This window comes from Apiospora kogelbergensis, assembly GCF_038363985.1.
Source record: "Apiospora kogelbergensis strain CBS 113332 chromosome Unknown utg000009l_segment0_segment0, whole genome shotgun sequence".
In the NCBI taxonomy this organism is placed as follows: domain Eukaryota; kingdom Fungi; phylum Ascomycota; class Sordariomycetes; order Amphisphaeriales; family Apiosporaceae; genus Apiospora; species Apiospora kogelbergensis.
The window spans coordinates 3,057,547-3,075,209 of record NW_027117426.1 but is presented as its reverse complement, the minus strand read 5'-3'; the positions used below and the strand labels follow the sequence as shown (position 1 = coordinate 3,075,209).

Sequence of the window (17,663 nt, the reverse complement as noted above, 5' to 3'; positions counted from 1 at the left end):
TATATCAGCATCGTGATGTTGAAAATCCCACTTCTATCTACTAACTTACACGAACAGGGGAGGCGCAGGAGGTCTCGTAGGTGACACAGTCGGGGCGGCTGGTGATCTGCTCGACGGGTGAGTCTTTACTCCCTACTCTGAGCGTAACATGAACACGAAATGTCCATCTTCAACATTCTTTCAACCTGTCAGAGCGGCACTGCTAACTCCAGGAACCTTCTCCTCTGATAGTGCCGTCGGGACGGTTGGCAATGCTTTGGATGGCGTAGCAGGAGTGGCGGGCAACTTGGTCGATGGCGTAGGCAGTAAGTTCTCTCACCCAGTCCCTTCTCCCCACCCTCGTCAGCGTTGCACCAGAAGCCTATGCCTGCTTACCGGTAAAATGCAGATGTTGCCACTGGCGCCGTAGGTGCAGTCGGCGACGTGGCCAATGGAGCTGTCGGGGCCGTTGGCGATGTGGCAAACGGGGCCGCGGATGCCGTAGGCGGGGTCGCAAATGGTAAGGAAAGAGAGGAAAGGCGAAGTTGCGAGAAGCAACAGCATCCCCCCAGTGGCAGACAGTGATAGGGTTTGGCGTGGCCATGAGATGTTTGATGGCGCACGGAAGAAGCGTAAGCTAACTTTCTCTAATATAGGGGCCGTCGGTGCTGTCGGTGGAGCCGTGGGAGACTTGACCGGAGTCGCCAGTGGTGAGACATTTCCTGCCTGACACTTGGATATCTGGGATTGCTTTCGCTGACTTAAGCTATCTGCAGGTGCTGCTGCCAGTTCAGCTGCAACTTAAAGCGGGAGACAGGCCGAGACCGGTCGCCCATGCTGTTGGGATTGGCTCGCGGAGGAGGGGAATAGGGAGTAGGCTAAAGCGCAGGGTATGAGTTGTGGAGGATGCCAGCGATAGTGCTTGGAGACTTGGGGCAAGCTCTGCTACAATGCATACCACTGTTCGATGTTGACTGTGCTGTCTCTATGGTTACGGACCAATCGCCTTTCCGCTATATAAGCGGTATAGTTGCTATTCAACTGAATAATGGGGTTTACAGAGCCTGTTAGCCATGGCAATGGCCTTGAGCCCGCCTTCCTAAGCTTGACGTTTCCTCTTGTGACCACCTGTCATCTGTCCACCGATTCTAATACTTCTACTGGCAAAAGTGACTACATTAATAAATGTTATTAAGTACTGCAAGTTTGTATATAGTATTGAAATGCGACTTTCTGTGCAATATGGCCGCCGCCACACCCACACAGGAAATGGGTATCATAGATTAAATACGAGAGAGTGAAGGATCCAACACTTCCGGACAGAATAGTACCATGGATGATAATCTATTCATTTATTGAAACATTTCCCTAGGATTACCCCCTTAGCTCCTAAAATGCGGAAGTACAAACGATGAAAAAAGTCCGACACTCAACAGTGCGATATACGTGAGAATTTGTGGAAGAGTTTAGGCCGAATTTGTTGATCGCCGCCAGATCATGATGGCCGCAACCGCTGCACATGCCGTAGCACCCATAGCAATGTACAGACCGGATCTGTCTGGCGGCGGCTCTTCGTTCTTTGGGAACGCAGTGCTGGGGTTGGTAGCGGCTTCTGCGAGTGCGACGAAGAGCTCGCTGATACTGCTCCAGGTAACACTGACATGCAGTGGCGTGCTCATCATGAGACCAGAAGTATACTGGTCTGGTTGCGTCTCGCTTCGCTGAGTCGTCTTGTCCTTGTCTGCCTTCAGTGCAGTGTATATGGCCGGCAGCTCGTCCAGTTGCGGGAACCGTTTTCGAAGATCAACAATATGCGAGAACGAGTCCGGGTCAGAAGAGTCGTAGGAATAGCATATCAGATCGCATGTGTCCAGCTTGGCCTGGTTCTCGAGAATGGCCGGCTCAAGCTCACCAAGTTCCTCCAATATGAGGTAGCATTGCTTGCCGCCGTGCAGCTCAACGCTATTCACAGCCCGTCTTGGCTTGATGGTAGGATGGTAAAGACTATCGAATGGCCGATTGAGGAAAGCATCCAGAAGTGAAGATTTGCCAGCTCCCCCAGCACCAATGATATAGCACTGAACAACAGCTCTTTCAACACGACCAGGCCGGTTCCTACGCTTGCGAGGTTTCGTGATTTTTAGGGCTGATGTCAATGGTTCTTTCGAATTCGGCGACTCGAAACCCAGATAGGCCAAGTACTGTAATGATGTTTTGGGCTCCAAGAAAGTGGTCATACTCCATTGTGCGAGCCAGCCCTGTAGAGTGATGTGGCCAGCTTCGTTCCGAACTGTTGTTGACGGAAACGACGAGTCGGCCCATGACTGAGGTAGTCCTGGTGTCGGCGCAAACAATGCCGCCAACTCCTGGTCATTCAGACCGCCATCGTTATCCTTATCAAATAGCAGGAATAAATCCACAAAGAAGCGGTAGCCGGCCGGGCTCAGCTCGGCCGACGAGTACTCCGGCACCTCGAACTTGGGCTGTATAAAGCTATCTTCCAGACTCAGACTGTCTGTGTAGTGGTATTTCCTGAGGATGATCCATATAGTCTCATGACGACCCTTCTCGGCATACATTTTGTTAAGCTGCAGGAAGCCTTTCATGTCCACGCCCTTCTCGGTATTGGATGCAGGGACAGCTTTGGAGATGGACAGCTTGATGTTCTCGAGATCTTCGCTAGTGAGGGGTTTGTCGAAGCACTTTGCCTGGAAGCTGTGCAGCTCCTGGTCATTCAGGAACCCGTCCTGGTCCTTGTCGCAAAGATAGAATATTCTCTTGAGAGCCGAGACACAATTCGGTTTTAACTTGCCTTCCTTATGGTCGTATAGAGGAGCGATAGGGTGTGTAACAGCTTTCTGGCATAGGAAGAATGTCTCGTTGACATTGTTGTGCTCCCGCGCGCTGGCCCGAATGCACGAGTCGATCTCTCTGAACTCGTTCATGACAGGTAGCATTTCCTCCTCGACGATTTGCGGCGTGGTGCTGTCGTTGGCAAGGTCGCTTTTATTGGCGCACAGCACGACGGGGACGTTGACGCCAAGAGATCGGAAGTAGGGCATCCAAAAGAGTGCCACCCGTTCGTAGCTGTAGTGGTCGCTATAGACTAGCAGTATAACATTCGACTTGCGAATCTCCTTCCGTAGAGTGGTTCGGTCCTGGGGCCGGGCCGAGGTATCGACGATGGTGGTGGTGACATTTTCGGGGGTGGTGATGCTCGGCGGGATCGTGATCTGGGGGAGGACAGACTGGATCTTGTTGCTCACGAACACGTCTCTAACGAGCGAGGCGATCAAGCTTGACTTTCCGGTGCCTTCATCGCCGCATACACAGACGCGCACTTTCTTCTTGGTTAGCACCATCGGGGCTGTATTGAAGAGGGCATAGACGGGGAAATGACAGGGGGCAGGGGAACTGGTAATATACCGGTGGCCATGACTCGATTTGGGAAGGACCTGGGAGGGAAGTCGGTTGCTTCACGATGATGCCATTCCAAGCTTTGCGTAGTATATAGTGGCGGCACGAGCGGGTAGCAAGAAGGTTTAGGGATGTCGGATAACGAATACCAAGTCGGGCCCAGCAAGGTTGGGCAACCAGCAACCGCCCTCCTTTGCAAGCGATGCACCTAGAGACCCCTAGTGACGATACCCACACTCTCTAAACGAAGGGGGGACTCGTAGCAGCACGGAAGGGGCTGTCTCTGTCAATGTAGCGGGCAATCAATCATTGACGGCTGCAAGTCGGCAGGAGTGCATGCAAAGAGAAAAAGGTAAAGGAAAATGGAATTGGATTGATTGGGTAGATTAGATTTGGGCGCGACGGCTTCCTGAATTGGCTGGTAGGCACTATTGGATGATTGCGCCAATGGGTGACGGATTTTTGGTACCATCGGTCCATCTCCTCCCGGATCGTTGGCGTACCGTACCATTGCTTCACCACTGGATGCTGAATGTGCGCCTCGAGTCCGCCTTGAAAACCCCTGCTGGCGACTGATATATGTGTGTGTGTGTGTGTATGTATATATGTCTGGGTAGACCATCGAACATGCCGATGGCCATGGCCAGCAGCTCAAGGTTGCTGCTACCTGCCTGCCAGCCTGCCTAGATCTCCAGGTACAACGAACGACATGAAGCAAGCAGGCAAGCTTCCGCCCCTCGTCGCGCATCTGGAAACATCGCTGTCAACCCCACATTCTACACGTCCAGGCAACGGGTATCCCTGCTCGCTTCCACTCACCATGCGCCTTCTTGCCGGGGTAATGGATAACGGGACCTTCCACTTGGGACCGACAAGACAAGACCGTTCGAAAGAGGAAGGCTTTCCTTGCGATCCAGGTCCGGGGTTCAGCAGCAGGCAATTCATCTTTCCCCCTCACGTTTCTCTTGCTGACCGTTGCGTTTCGGGGCCAATCTCCCATCGAACCATTCGCAACCCAACTCTACTTACCGCGCGTCACGTTGTACACAGCGATCTCGTCGCCGCAGCCAGCTAGCATTCGGTTATGGTCTGTACGTGTGCGACTCGGTAGAGGCCGCACGCCTCTCAGCGGATATTCTAGACCCCGACTAACCTCTTAATTGCCCATCATGTTGTAAGTTGGATGTTTGACTCTTGCAAAGACCCCCATCCAGGGTACACAGGCTGCTGACGACGAGTTTGCGACAGCGTCCTTCCACCGCCGCCACGCTACCCTACGCAGGCGGCCTACAATGCTGCCGTGGCCGCCGGCCAGGCCACCCCCATGATTGAGACGAACAACATCCTCACCACCCCCGAAGAGCAGTTCCTAGTCGGCGAAGGCACCTACGTCCTCAAGGAGGATCTTCATCTTGCGACACCCCCACCACACCCCTCTGAAGCACCCGTAATCAATCCGAACCCATTGGCCACCACGCCCCAGCCCGCCACCGCCGGCACCAAAGTCTCCCTGCTCAGCTTTGCCATCCGCCCGCCGCCGCCCGCCTTCTTCCGCCTGACCTCGGCGACCACACTTTCCGAGAGCATCGCCGAGCACCCCAACGAAAGCCGCGAGTCCCACGATGCGAAGCTCAGTAGTGATGGGGAGGGACGGAGCGCTTCTTTCAGCGATGGAGGTCCTTCCACCTCCGTAACTGCCGTGTCGGCCCCTGCCTTTGGGGAAGGGAACGCCTCGCTTGCTCCCGAGAAGACAAAGGATGCTAACAAAAAACGCAAACCTAAGAACAACATGACTAAGAGCAACTCGTCCTTCATTTCGCGTGTCATAATCAACGAGTCCTTTACGAAGAAGCTGGCGGACCGCCCAGGCGACGGCCTGTTCGCTTTTGCCAACATTAATCGAGCTTTTCAGTGGCTGGATTTGTCGTCCCCTAACAAGGCCGACTACCTCACCAAGATTCTGTTCACGAAGGCGCATTGTCTGTGCCATGCTGTCAACAGAGTTACCAAGGGGCCAGGGCACCTTGATCTTATCATGGGCTTCTCGACGGGCGAGATTATCTGGTGGGAGCCAATCTCGCAAAGATATACGAGGCTGAATAAGAACGTAAATTTATCCCATTTGCACCTTGAAATCCTACATGTGTACTGATTGCGGTGTAGGGCATCATCAACAAAACACCAGTGTCCGAGATCCAATGGATTCCCGGTTCTGAAAACCATTTCATGGCCGCCCATATGGATGGCTCGTTAGTTGTGTACGATAAAGAGAAGGAAGATGCCTCCTTCAATCCCGATGAGGAAGAAGCAACAGTTGATGGCGAGGGCGAAGCGTCGGTTCGTGGTGTAGACCACCTGTCTCGGATCCAGATCCTCAAGTCGGTGCACTCCAAAAACCAGAAGACGAATCCAGTAGCCATTTGGAAGCTTTCGAATCAACGCGTCAACGCATTCGCGTTCTCGCCGGATAATCGTCACATTGCAGTGGTGTCCGAAGACGGGACTATGCGTATTATAGATTACCTCAAAGAACAGTATGGCAACCCCCTTTAAAACCCAAGACGTGCACAGCTGACCTTGTATATCATAGGCTACTCAATATCTTCAACGCATACTTTGGGGGATTGAGTTGCGTCTGCTGGTCCCCCGACGGGAAGTATGTTGTCACCGGTGGTCAGGATGACCTGATCTCCATCTGGTGTCCTTCGGAGAGATCCCTTATCGCGCGATGCCGGGGCCATCAGTCGTGGGTGACCTCAGTTGCATTTGATCCATGGAGATGCGACGAACGAAACTACCGATTTGGAAGTGTTGGAGAAGATGGTAGACTGTGTCTGTGGGACTTCAACGTCGGAATGTTGCACAGACCGAAGGCTGTAAGTTAATTATTGCCATTTTCGTTGGCCTCGACCTGAATTGGTAACAGCGCTGACAGATCATGCAGACTTCTGTTCGTCATCGTGGCTCTATCTCGTCACGGAACACAAATCTTCAGCGTGCTGAGACGCAAGGTACAACAGCTAGCAGGATGCGGTCGAACTCTGGGTATTCGGGGCTTGAAGGCGCTGAGGACAACATCCAAGGCATTAGCATTAGCGTTCCTGTTGAGCCTCGTTCAATGACAGCGACGATACCGCCGGTCCTGACAAAGAAGGCGGACAAGGATCCACTATGCTGGCTGGAGTTCACTGACGAGTCCATTATGACCAGCTCCAAGACAGGTCATTTGCGAACGTGGCAAAGACCTTCCGACAACCCAGCCCCTGCTAAGTAGATTTGCTGGCAACTGTGGTTGTTGTTGTTACTACTGGCCCTCCTTGGCTTCTTGGCTTTGTTTGTGCTTCGAATTACGCATGTATTACGCAGTATGACTGAGTCGACTTCATAAGGATAGATACAGAATCGAGAGATTATATACCTAAAGTTTCCCCTGCTAAGCTAATAATTAAGAGAACAGCCAAGGGAACACCCAGTATGAAGAATATTGACCTGAGTTGGCGAGTTAATTATTCAGGGATATCATGCGAAAAACACATCAGGGTGGTCCGAAAGATGTCGACTCGGGGGAGCTGAAGAACCGAACCCCTTAAGAGACAAGTTCTCGAAATCCGTTCGAAAACTCCGTCGTGGGGAGATGTGAGCCGACCTCAAAAAAGTAACAGCGAGAGCCCCATTTCGTGCCGTGCATTGAGTAGTATTTCGTGCACATGCTGCAGTTAACCAACTCGTGCATATATGCAATGTTGGGGGGGGTGATTACGACTGGCAACGACCGGGCTACGGAGAGGGAATCTCCTGGCAGATCATATACCGCCCACAGCGCGCGTCCATACATACGCAGACGAGGATGGTCCGGGTAACTAAGCTTGTCATGTGCTGTGAGGTGAAAGGAGCGGGTTTGCGATGCGGACACTTGCGATTACTGTCTGGGGGAACCCCCGTGGGCCGTCCGTGGCTATGCTTATCGATCTGCCGATGATCTCCTCCGAGATTTGAAGGTGCCTTGTGCGGGATGGGGGAAATGAAAATACCTCGCAGGGGGTTCAATTCTTAGTCGTCGGAGTCGTCCCGTTTGCAGATCATGGAGGTGGCTCTCTTTTTTCGAATCCGTGGGCTATTTCCGATGTTTCCTCTTCGTCAAACATACGATACGTGCACGACCAGCTCTGTCCTTGTCATACGACAGCCCAAGAAACATCTGACGGCGACAGGTTTATTGGAAGTTTGGAGGTTGCAATATGCATAGCAACCCCCCTCCCCCTCCCCCTCCAACATACTCCTCCACCCATCGCCTATATTCAGCCTTACTATGCGGGGAAAAAAGCAATATCACAAAAGCCACAGTTCATTCGGAAATACCAACGTGATGCATGCCGTATTATTAACCTCATATTGCATTATGTCCATATCTGCACATGAGAGGCGCGGTTGCCGCCGAGCCCTGACAGAAGCGTGTTGGAAAGAGGAAAGGGCCGTGTGAGGCTATAAGGCAGCTCATGGTTCGCGGGATATGGAGTACATGGCGATCTTTTCCACTTCTTGGTAGACGTGCACAGGGTACTAAAGAGGCTCAAAACAGGCCAAACAGCCTTGGTCATTGCAGTGCCATATTACAATGATGTGCTGTAGAGAATCGTTGGCTAGCCCTCGTACGATGCGTGCGGGCAGATCCGCTGGTAGAACCCATTAGAGGTTGTAGCGGGAAGCGAATGGAGTGGGTTCCTGCTTGCAATGTGTGTGCGCTTGAGGGAATGTGGCATGGCTAGTGACACAAAGACATACGCAGTAGGTACTATGGGCTTTTATAATCCATGTTATATAGTGGTGCTTGTCTGTCATGTAAGCGACGCGAGCGCCTTGCCCCGATGAATATAGAGACTACTATTAGCCTGCGTATACCGTCCACTGTATCCTATGAGTCATGGGCAGAAGCGGAAGCAAGCAGGATGCAAAGCAAGATAGCCTCCTGGAAAGCCCAAGATTAACGCCCGGAGCTAGGAGAGCCCACGGCGAAGAAGCTCGTCAGCCCAGTGGTCAGAAGTCCTGTCGTGGCGTCTGGCCTGTAAGTGGTATCTGAGATCCTGAGTTGGAAGAGGGGCTGTTCTCGGGCTACTGTGGACCACTGCATTAGTTTCGGTAGCATTGGCGAAGCTTGCGAAGCTCATACACAAGTCAGCTACAATTTACACATTCGTTCGTTCAGGCTCCAATGCACCTCCAAGGGGATGATAGTAGCTATATCTGCGGAGAGGTGGAGGTTATTGGGCTGAAACCAGAGGGAAAATCCAAGTCGAAACCAGTCTCCTTGCCCCTGCAGCATCAGTCTGCTTTCTCTGTGTGTTTGTCATTTGTTCGTATCCATTGCCCCGTTGAGCGGTGGCCGTTGCTATCACATCCACAACGAGACAAAGTCTGGTAACCGGTGTGGACACGAGAACGAGTTGGTGGCCGATATCTACGACCACCGAGTCATATATAAACACGCCGAGAGAACGGTTTGTGCTACGTCGCCGCCCGCCACACAGCATCTGAGTCTGACCGGCCGTGAGGCTCAACAAACGACCAGAACGCGTGCGCCTAGTCAATGACTAAGGGGAAATAATTTGGTGGGGCGGTATCTATTCGGCCCTATCAGGCGACTTCGCCCATACAAGTAGAGAAATGCGCACAAAGAATTACGTGCGTACGTAGACTGCTGCAGTAGCGGCGTAGATGCTCGCTAGAGCCAGCCTAGGCGTTAGAGCCGGATATACAGTATGCCAGTACGCAACTCAACCAGAGGCTAGATGTCGGATGCGTGAACGAAAAGGGAAAAGAGGCGAGAGCCATTAACGGCCCGAAATGCGACTCGCTCAAGCCAGGTTACAAGCATTGACAGCATCTCACTCACAGAGATTCAATCCACGCGAGATGACTGGGCTGGCTGGGGCCCACGTGCAGGGCTCGAATGGGCGAAGAACGTCTGCAAGGAGCGAAAAGAAAAAAGACCCTTCTGAAACGGTCCATTCCGCAGACCCATCGGTGTCACCACACTGGATCGTCAACAAGGCTGACCCCTTTGGTGATCGGACATCGAATTTCGGGAGATATCGCTCAACACACCGCCTGAGTATCATTGCATTCGCAGCCGAGTCGTCACTGCTTGGGTCTGCTAGGAAATGGCCATGAAGCCATGCTAAAAACGGAACAAACAACCAGAAGAGAAAAAAAATAAAAAATTTACGTGTGGCTACATGCATGTCGGTTTCCGGTCTGAACCCCCTTTTTTGCAGATTTGGGTCGTCTGGTCGGTGCTGGTTTAGGAGTCTTTACCTGTCACATGCGTTTCCTTTTTTACTAGCCTGCCTCATAAGGTCGTCGTCATTGATTTCCCTATTATGGCCAATCTGCATTAGGTGAACCTGAGAATGTGGTGAGGCTGCAAGTCTTTTCCCACCCAAAAGGGGCGGACTGGACCTGTCGACGGAAGAAACAGGTTGATGAATTCCGGGAATAAAGGGTGGCCCAAATACTTACCTAAACATTGAAAAGCGCCAACCAGCTTATCTGGATGCGAGGTCACAAGGCGGCTCAATCGCGGCGCTGTTGTGGGTAACGCAATGAACGGGACCGCGAGATCCAGTCTGACCTTTGTCTCAAGGATCAGCTTGTCATGGTTGATCGAAAGTCTCCGGGATAATTGGCGCGCAACTGTAAAACGCTCATACCGGCACTCGTATGTACGGCTGGCTGACTACCACCATCGCTTTGATGCTGTATCAGATATCAGAGCAGGAGTAGTGGCCAACTCGACTTCAAAGCGCCCAAACTAGCAGCTGGACCCGATAAATCGGTAGATGGGTTGATGATATCAACCAAGGAGGGCACCGAGCTCTTTCAACTAAGCCGCTTAGCCAGAACCCTCCAGTATACAGGTAGCAAGTGGGACAGGTCGTATAATAGACTGGACTGATGTAAGGCAACGCAGTAACCTACTTGGCCCTGGCACCTTGGCTGGCGTCTTCCGCGATCAACTGCCAATATCAAATATGTACATACATACGCACATACATCAACACATGTGCATGTATCCAGCGCGGCAAGGCCCACAGTGATGGCCTCTAGCGCGGGCTTATGAGAGATAAGGATGGGTAAAGACAAGGTTGTAGGATCCATGGGCCGTCAGGTCCGAGGTCGCCAAGTGTAGTAGCAGTGGAAAAAGAGGATATCTCGTAACTTTTGCAAATGATCATGACATGGATAGGCGGCCGGCGCGAGGAAAGATAAGTACGATGCTTATGGGTAAAGGATCTCAAATCGAGTGCGATGAAGTAAGAAGTAAGCGTGCCGTGTGCACCCCCATTCCATTCCGCCGTTGATGGTTCACATAAGCGGGCGAATGGATGTCAACATGTTGCACAGCAGTTTGCGCGCGAAATGTGGCTGAGCGTGGGGTTTGCGCGCGATTGGCTGCTGTTAGCATTGGTACTTGCACAGTGGGAAGCTGAACGGGTTCAGGCCAGGTTGTTGGCAGATCCTAGCCCCCAAGCCTCTAGTGAATCTAGAAGTATTCTTTGCAGATAACCAAATCGTAATCATTTGATAGATAGCGGTCCAGAAAAGCACGTCAAACCTCACCTCGCCTCGTCGCACATGTGATGGCCATCGAGCCGTCTTGGTAATAGTTCGGAATCTGCCTGATTCAGATTCTGGTCCATGACCATACCTATGACCAGCTGCCAGCCTGCTAACCGACTCCCACTTGCTGTCCGACTCATGGGAGCCAGTAGAGGGTGGACAACGGCATCATGTTCACGTATGGTGGGCGGAGGGGGCAGACAGGCGGGTACACAAACTTTACTCACCAGACCCCGACACACCTGCAAGGGGCCCGGAACTCACGATGGCGATGGCTTTGTGCTTCTGCCGATGCCGGGTCACTGTTGTCCGTTTCTGATCGACAGGAATTATCGATTGAATGGCGCCATTATGGTTCAACCTGTACGCAGACGCAGGACGCAGGCGTATGGAACATTGTGAGCTCGTCCATTTGCGGTAAGGAGGGGTGATAACGAGCAAAACCCATGCCCAGAGGGGGTCCGCCAAGTGCCAAGTGTGGTGGCCCCTTCCGACCTTTTCTGGCAGCCACTTTCAGCCCCACTCACGAAAAAACCAGGGCCCCGTCCGATGATCCAACTTGGAGGGAAGAGTGGGACGCAGTACTGGACGGCCAGACGGACGGCGGCGAAAAGTGTCGCTCACCCTGGCCTTGTCCATCGTCAGGATTTCGTGCGCTTCTTCTCGTGGGATGGCTAGGATGGGTCGCCTAGTGGTAGTGATCCCAGGACTAGAACCGAGTGACTGACTTGACTGACTGACATACACACACACACACATACATACATACTTACATACATGCATAGTACGTACCTCTCTTACCTCTGCATACCTTACCTGACCTGCCGTAGACTGTAACGATTCAAACAGATAAAATCAATCTTGGTTCCACTCCGTCTTTGTCGCCCCTCCCTCCACAATGTGCCTGTTTCCTCTCTTGTCTCGTCGTTCCTATTTTCCCCGGCGAACCTCGTATGTTGAAAGACCTGACGGTTCCCTCGCCTCACGGCTTGTCTATTTCTTGTTTTGGCCAGTTGCTCCAAGACTTTTATATAATTTGACTCATCAAAGTTGCGACTTACTTGCGACTTACACCTCGCCCCATCACCACCGAGGCTGAAAACAGCTATACACGACCGGGCTAGCTGCCCGTAATTGAATACCGCAATATGCCTTCCTTCAACCCTTTTACCTCCGTCGCTAGTAGAAACGCATGCGCTCTGTTCGAGATCAGGTGAGCCCTCTCCAGTCATGCTGTGGACGCTCAAGTCTGTGGCTTGCGCCCCCTCTGTTCTAACCCCCTATTCAGACTCGAGAGCGACTTCATCGTCTTCCGTGGAAGCACGGACGAGGCCTCTGGCCAGCTTCTAAAGGGCGTCGTGGTACTGTGCCTCCGAGAGCCACTCAGAGTCGAAGATGTTCATCTACGGTTAACCGGCAGCTGCCGCATCGCCTGGATGGAGGGGAAGCAAACGCCGACTGGAATCCACAACCAAAAGATCGATCGCACGAAGACGGTACTTCGACATAGCTGGCCGCCGTTTGTTTTTGGAAACGACCATCACTCGCATATCCTTGCCGCCGGAAACTACGAATGGCCTTTCGAGCTACTCCTGGAGGGCAACACTCTGGAAAGCGTCGAAGGTCTTTACCAGACTGGCATCAGTTATTTCTTGAAAGCGACCGTCTCTCGCGGCAAGCTCGCCAAGAACCTACATGCTTTCAAGAGAGTCCGCATCATTCGGACCCTGGACCCCGCCGCGCTCGAGTTCAACCACGCCATGAGTGTCGAGAATATTTGGCCGAACAAAGTGGAATATTCGATTGTTATCCCCCAGAAGGCTGTCGTTTTTGGCAGCAACATTCCGTTGGAAATGCGATTTACCCCGTTGTTGAAGGGACTGGAGATGGGCGAGATCACTGTGAGGCTTTTGGAATCCCAAGAATTCTCCGTCCCCGGCATTGGTGCGCTCCCGAGGATCCACAAAGCTGAGCGTGAGGTTACGAACTGGCACTTCGAAGTGAAGAGGAATGATCACTGGCAGGACAACATCGAAGAGACGGGCCAAGAAGGGTGGAAAGTGACGAGGGATCTGCCGTTGGTGCAGAAATTGTCTAAATGCCTCCAAGACTGCACCGCCGAAGGTATCAAGATCCGTCACAAAATCAAGCTCACCGTAGCGTTGAAGAACCCCGATGGACATGTTTCGGAATTGAGGGCCACACTGCCCGTCACCATTTTCATATCGCCCATGATCACTCTGGACGACGATGGCAACGTGGTCTCTGAGCAGGCCCAAGAGGCTGCCGAGGGCAACGTGACCGATAGCGATCAGTCCAACATGGCACCACCAGGATACGGACTCCACGTTCTAGACCAGTTATACGAAAACGTGGATCCCAGCATCACGCCCAATGGAATGCAGAGCGGTATCAACACACCATTTTACGCCCAGTCGCGCGCTGGGTCGCACGAGAATCTGTCACAGTTGGCAAGCGGAGCCGTCACCCCAGCTGCGCTCTCGTCTAGGCTACAGAACGTATCTCTTGATCCAACCAACCGCAACAACTCGTACACATCGATGGGATCCCATTCGGGGATCAACACGCCCAGTCATGCGTATTCGCACGACGGCGATCACACGGCGGAATCCTCGATGCCCCAATCAGCCGAACTGTCTCGACAGACTAGTGCTGAGGAGCACCATTCTCCTGAAACATCGGGCCACAGTACACCACCAGAACACCTTGACGCACCTGACGTAGATATGGCGCAGCTTAGCAAAGTGCCAAGTTACAACACAGCTACCAGAACGCCTTTGGCGAGGAACTCGAGCTTCACGGATGCAGTCTCGCTGCCAGACTATTTCAGCGTCATGAGCGCGCCGAATTCGCCGACGAGAGCTCCCGTAAATGACCCACTGGCAACCATCACCGAGGACATGGGCGATACGGGAGAGATTCTGCGCGACTCACGGCCAAGCCGCCGGCCATCGGCCAGGCGTAGCAACTCGCTCGGATTTGCCAGCTTCCTCTCATCGCATTCCATTGGCGACCACCATGGTGAGCGCCTCTCGCGATTGTTACCATCGAGGGGAGCGCCCTCTTGAAACAAAAGAATTATCACAAATTCTCCATGATGCATAATATGATGCATAATATGGTTCTCGTTTGTACTTGCTTTGCCGGGGCGTTTGGAAAGGTTGGAGACCATCATCACACACATAGACAGGAGATTGAAGTACAAAACTTCGTGGCGTTACATACATATGCTTGCAAGCGGACCAGGTCGGATCGTTGGATCACCTCGAATATTGGTTTGGATATACCCCTACTGTTCATGTCTTTTTTATGGGAAAGCGATAGATGACACAGCATACTCTCTCTCATGCATCTTCTGGGTAACTTGGATATATACCTCTCAATGACACATTGCCTACCCCATCGGCTGTCCTCCTGATGCGATCGTGCAAGTGAGCGTGATGTTGGGGAAGAAAACGGTTTCGTCTAGTAGCGTGGCGTTCGACGACCCGGAAAACAGGATTAGGTTCATGTCAAGCTGAAGTGTCGCCTGCCGGATCGAAACATGGGAGTTTAATTGCCTGGACCCAACGAAAAGGGATTCGTCCTGAATCCGGCAAATTGCGAACATGCAATCTACCCAGGCACTAGGTTCCCGTCCGTTCGATCAGGACGGTGAGGCCAGGTTAGAATGGTTTGCTAGGTTCTACGGTGCTTGCTTGTTGTTTCCCGCGGGCAGACAGTCCATAGTCCATGTTGCGGTTGACGTCATCAGCGCTAAGCATGATTCCTAACGTCAATGTCGCAATGGCATGGCTTGCGAAGTGTCGAATAGAAGCAATCCAGCTGGGCTTCTATGACCTCAGCACCACAAGAAACCCCCATCACTGCATCCTTGTTTTACCACATGTTCAGACTCGTCTAGCCCGTTCCAGGGCACGCGGGCTAGTCATGCCATCATCTCGTCTTGCGCATTTGCATCCGCACCGAACCACCTAGCCACCAAGCAGCACCCCAAGCACCAAGCACCAAGCACCAAGCAAGCTTCGCTGGCTGTGCTTTGTCCGTCCCACCAGGCTAATGATCGACGCCCAGGACTGCCCCTGATTGGTTCGAACAACCTCGCAACTTCAATAGTGCCACAGGCCTAAAGCTCCCCTCAAGCATCAACCGCACGCCATATCGTCACCCCCCTTTGTCTGGCCTTCCCCTCGAGCGTCACAATAGAAAAAGACGTTATTCCTAACCCCCAAGCCCTTCAGGTTCTGGATCTTTGTGTTTATATATACCGTTTCCCGCGTCCTTCCGCCAACGCGACGCGCACGACACCGACCAATTGTTCCAATACCTACCCACCCTCACGTCCATCAGTTCCAACCCCGCGCCGTTTGGCAAAATGAGCGCAGACTCGCAACCAATGCCCCTGCGCCAGGGCACTACTATGAGTAGTAGCTTCGGCGACGAGGCTGTGCCTGAGTTCGACCCGGCCAGCGTAAGTTCCCCCTTTGCGACTCGCGTGGTGACAACCCCAAGCGAGGACGGCAGCTAATAGATGTGCCTCAATCGCAGACCGCCGGTCTCCTCTCCGAACGACTTCGAGCCTGGAAGCATGCCGTCGCCTATCTCGAGGAATATGTTTCGGCTACGGAGAAGATACACAAATCCCATGCGAAGGAATACGAGAAGGTACTCAAAACCATCTCCCAGCCGCTGAGAGAGGGCAGGCACTTTGATCAGGGACTGGGCGGTGTTGCGGGCTTCTTCGAAAACATGCGTGTCAATACCCAGGCGTTGATCAACTCCAACACCGAGACGGAAAAGACCATCAAGGGCACCGTGCTTCCCATTCTCGAGCGACTGCACAAGGAGATCAAGGTGAAGACCAAAGAGATCATGACCGGGGCCGAGAAGAGCTCCAAGGAAGTAGAAAAGGCCAGAAACACAACTCAGAAGCACATCGAGCTTCTGGGCCAACACTCTGCTTCGTTCGAATCCACCGGCGGCAAGATGAACCCCAGCGAAGACCCCTACGTCCTTCATCGCGGTGTCATCCACCGACTCAACAAACAGGTTATGGAAGAGAACAACCACCGAAACGATCTCATAACGGTTCAAAGCCACTTCCAGGACTTTGAGGCTCATGTGATCCAGGTCGTGCAGCAGGCCATGGAGGCCTTCAACGCTGTTGCGGGTGGTCAAGCCGAAAAGACGAGGGCGCTGTATGCCGATATGCTGAGCACCGCTCAACGTATCCCGCCAGACTTCGAGTGGAAGGGTTTCCAGCACCGAGAAGGCCATCAGCTTGTGGACCCGAATGAATCGCCGCGCAGCGTCGATATGCTTACTTTCCCGAATCAGGGTCACACTTCCACCAAGCCTCTCATCGAAGGCAGTCTGGAGCGGAAATCGCGCAACAAGCTATCATGGGGTACGCAAACCGGTTACTACGTCGTGACTCCTTCCAAGTTCCTCCATGAGTTCAAGGACGACGACAACTTCCGCGCCGACCCCAAGCCTGAACTCTCGATCTACCTGCCGGATGCCGTGATTGGCACCCCAAGCGGTGACAAGTTCAATGTCAAGGGCAAGGACAAGAGCAGCAGCTTCAGCAGCAAACTCGCAGGCGCGTCTGAGCTTTCCTTCAAGGCGCACACGCCTGCCGATGCCCAGAAGTGGTTCGACGCAATCCGGACGGCCGCCGGTGCTAACGGGCCGGCCGCCGTTGAGAGCACGCCCGTATCGCCTATCGGTCGAACCGCATCCTCAGCCGGAGCCTCCATCGCAGAGAAGACGCAAGCCTCAGATAAGGGTCAGGAAGCTGGCATTACTGGCAATGACACTGTTTCCAGCCCTACAGCCATGTCCCCTGTCGAGGGGGCACCGGCTGCAGCTGCTACAGGGGATAAGAAGTCAGCTGCTTAGAGGAACAGCTGGGCAGCGGCATCGCAGGAACGCGCTGAAATTATGCGGGGCACAGACACATACGTGCGTCGCGACACCCGCTGACCACTCGACTACTCGTATGAAGCGCGGTACAAATGGCTCTACGGCGCAATATGATACACGTATGGAAGAATCAACGGCATGATGCGATGCGATGCGATGCAATTCGATTCAGTCTTTGAGTGGAAGAGAATCAGCTGATACACGAGGCAGATATGGCGCAGGAGTGGTTTTCTTTTTTCGCAGGAACGCGATCCTTGATGCGACCTTTGATATCCAATTGCTAATCAGTCTTAATGATATTACTGCTTACTTAGACGCGATTCGCTGCATTCATGGTTGGGTCCCTTGGCGCACAAGTTCAGCTTGCACTAGTTTCGGATCCTTACTTCGTTGAAGATATAAATAGCAGCAACGCGAACATGCGAGCTTAAGCCCGTCAGCATCTGGGGGTGGCTTTCAGGAAGCAAACTTCAAAAGTGCACTTTTCAAATGGGTTTCCGCTCCATCCTGGGAAATATCTCGACGGGTCAACGGGGAGATTCCGAGTTAACCCCTTAGATGACATCACCACTTCATGAAGCCACATCTTCCATTTCTCATTTCGTTTGAGCCGCACGCATGCTGCGCGACCCTTTGTTACTAGGCCTGTCAGAGTGTGCCACCAGTCATGCTTGCAATATCATCGCGGGAAAAGGACAAGCAGC

The 17,663-nt window shown here is 52.8% G+C and overlaps 5 protein-coding genes across 5 annotated transcripts; 3 read left to right on the top strand and 2 right to left on the bottom strand.

The window, feature by feature from the left end:
* Positions 1-180: 180 nt before the first annotated feature.
* PG998_014073 (uncharacterized protein) lies at positions 181-543 on the bottom strand (the record flags this gene model as incomplete). The annotated part of the gene is made up of 2 exons (XM_066880889.1): positions 181-285; positions 376-543. The coding sequence occupies 2 exons, from the start codon at positions 541-543 to the stop codon at positions 181-183; spliced, it is 273 nt and encodes a 90-aa protein (XP_066725028.1).
* Positions 544-1,445: 902 nt separating this feature from the next.
* On the bottom strand, positions 1,446-3,415 carry PG998_014072 (EF hand associated-domain-containing protein; the record flags this gene model as incomplete). The annotated part of the gene is made up of 2 exons (XM_066880888.1): positions 1,446-3,319; positions 3,406-3,415. The coding sequence occupies 2 exons, from the start codon at positions 3,413-3,415 to the stop codon at positions 1,446-1,448; spliced, it is 1,884 nt and encodes a 627-aa protein (XP_066725027.1).
* A 1,150-nt stretch (positions 3,416-4,565) lies between these two features.
* PG998_014071 (WD domain-containing protein) lies at positions 4,566-6,670 on the top strand (the record flags this gene model as incomplete). Its single annotated transcript, XM_066880887.1, has 5 exons — positions 4,566-4,570; positions 4,645-5,503; positions 5,560-5,930; positions 5,987-6,272; positions 6,341-6,670. 5 exons carry the CDS (start codon positions 4,566-4,568, stop codon positions 6,668-6,670), a joined length of 1,851 nt encoding a protein of 616 aa, XP_066725026.1.
* Positions 6,671-12,161: 5,491 nt separating this feature from the next.
* Positions 12,162-14,102, top strand: PG998_014070 (arrestin; the record flags this gene model as incomplete). The annotated part of the gene is made up of 2 exons (XM_066880886.1): positions 12,162-12,226; positions 12,302-14,102. 2 exons carry the CDS (start codon positions 12,162-12,164, stop codon positions 14,100-14,102), a joined length of 1,866 nt encoding a protein of 621 aa, XP_066725025.1.
* A 1,307-nt stretch (positions 14,103-15,409) lies between these two features.
* Positions 15,410-16,935, top strand: PG998_014069 (uncharacterized protein; the record flags this gene model as incomplete). Its single annotated transcript, XM_066880885.1, has 2 exons — positions 15,410-15,505; positions 15,583-16,935. The coding sequence occupies 2 exons, from the start codon at positions 15,410-15,412 to the stop codon at positions 16,933-16,935; spliced, it is 1,449 nt and encodes a 482-aa protein (XP_066725024.1).
* Between the last annotated feature and the right edge of the window lie 728 nt (positions 16,936-17,663).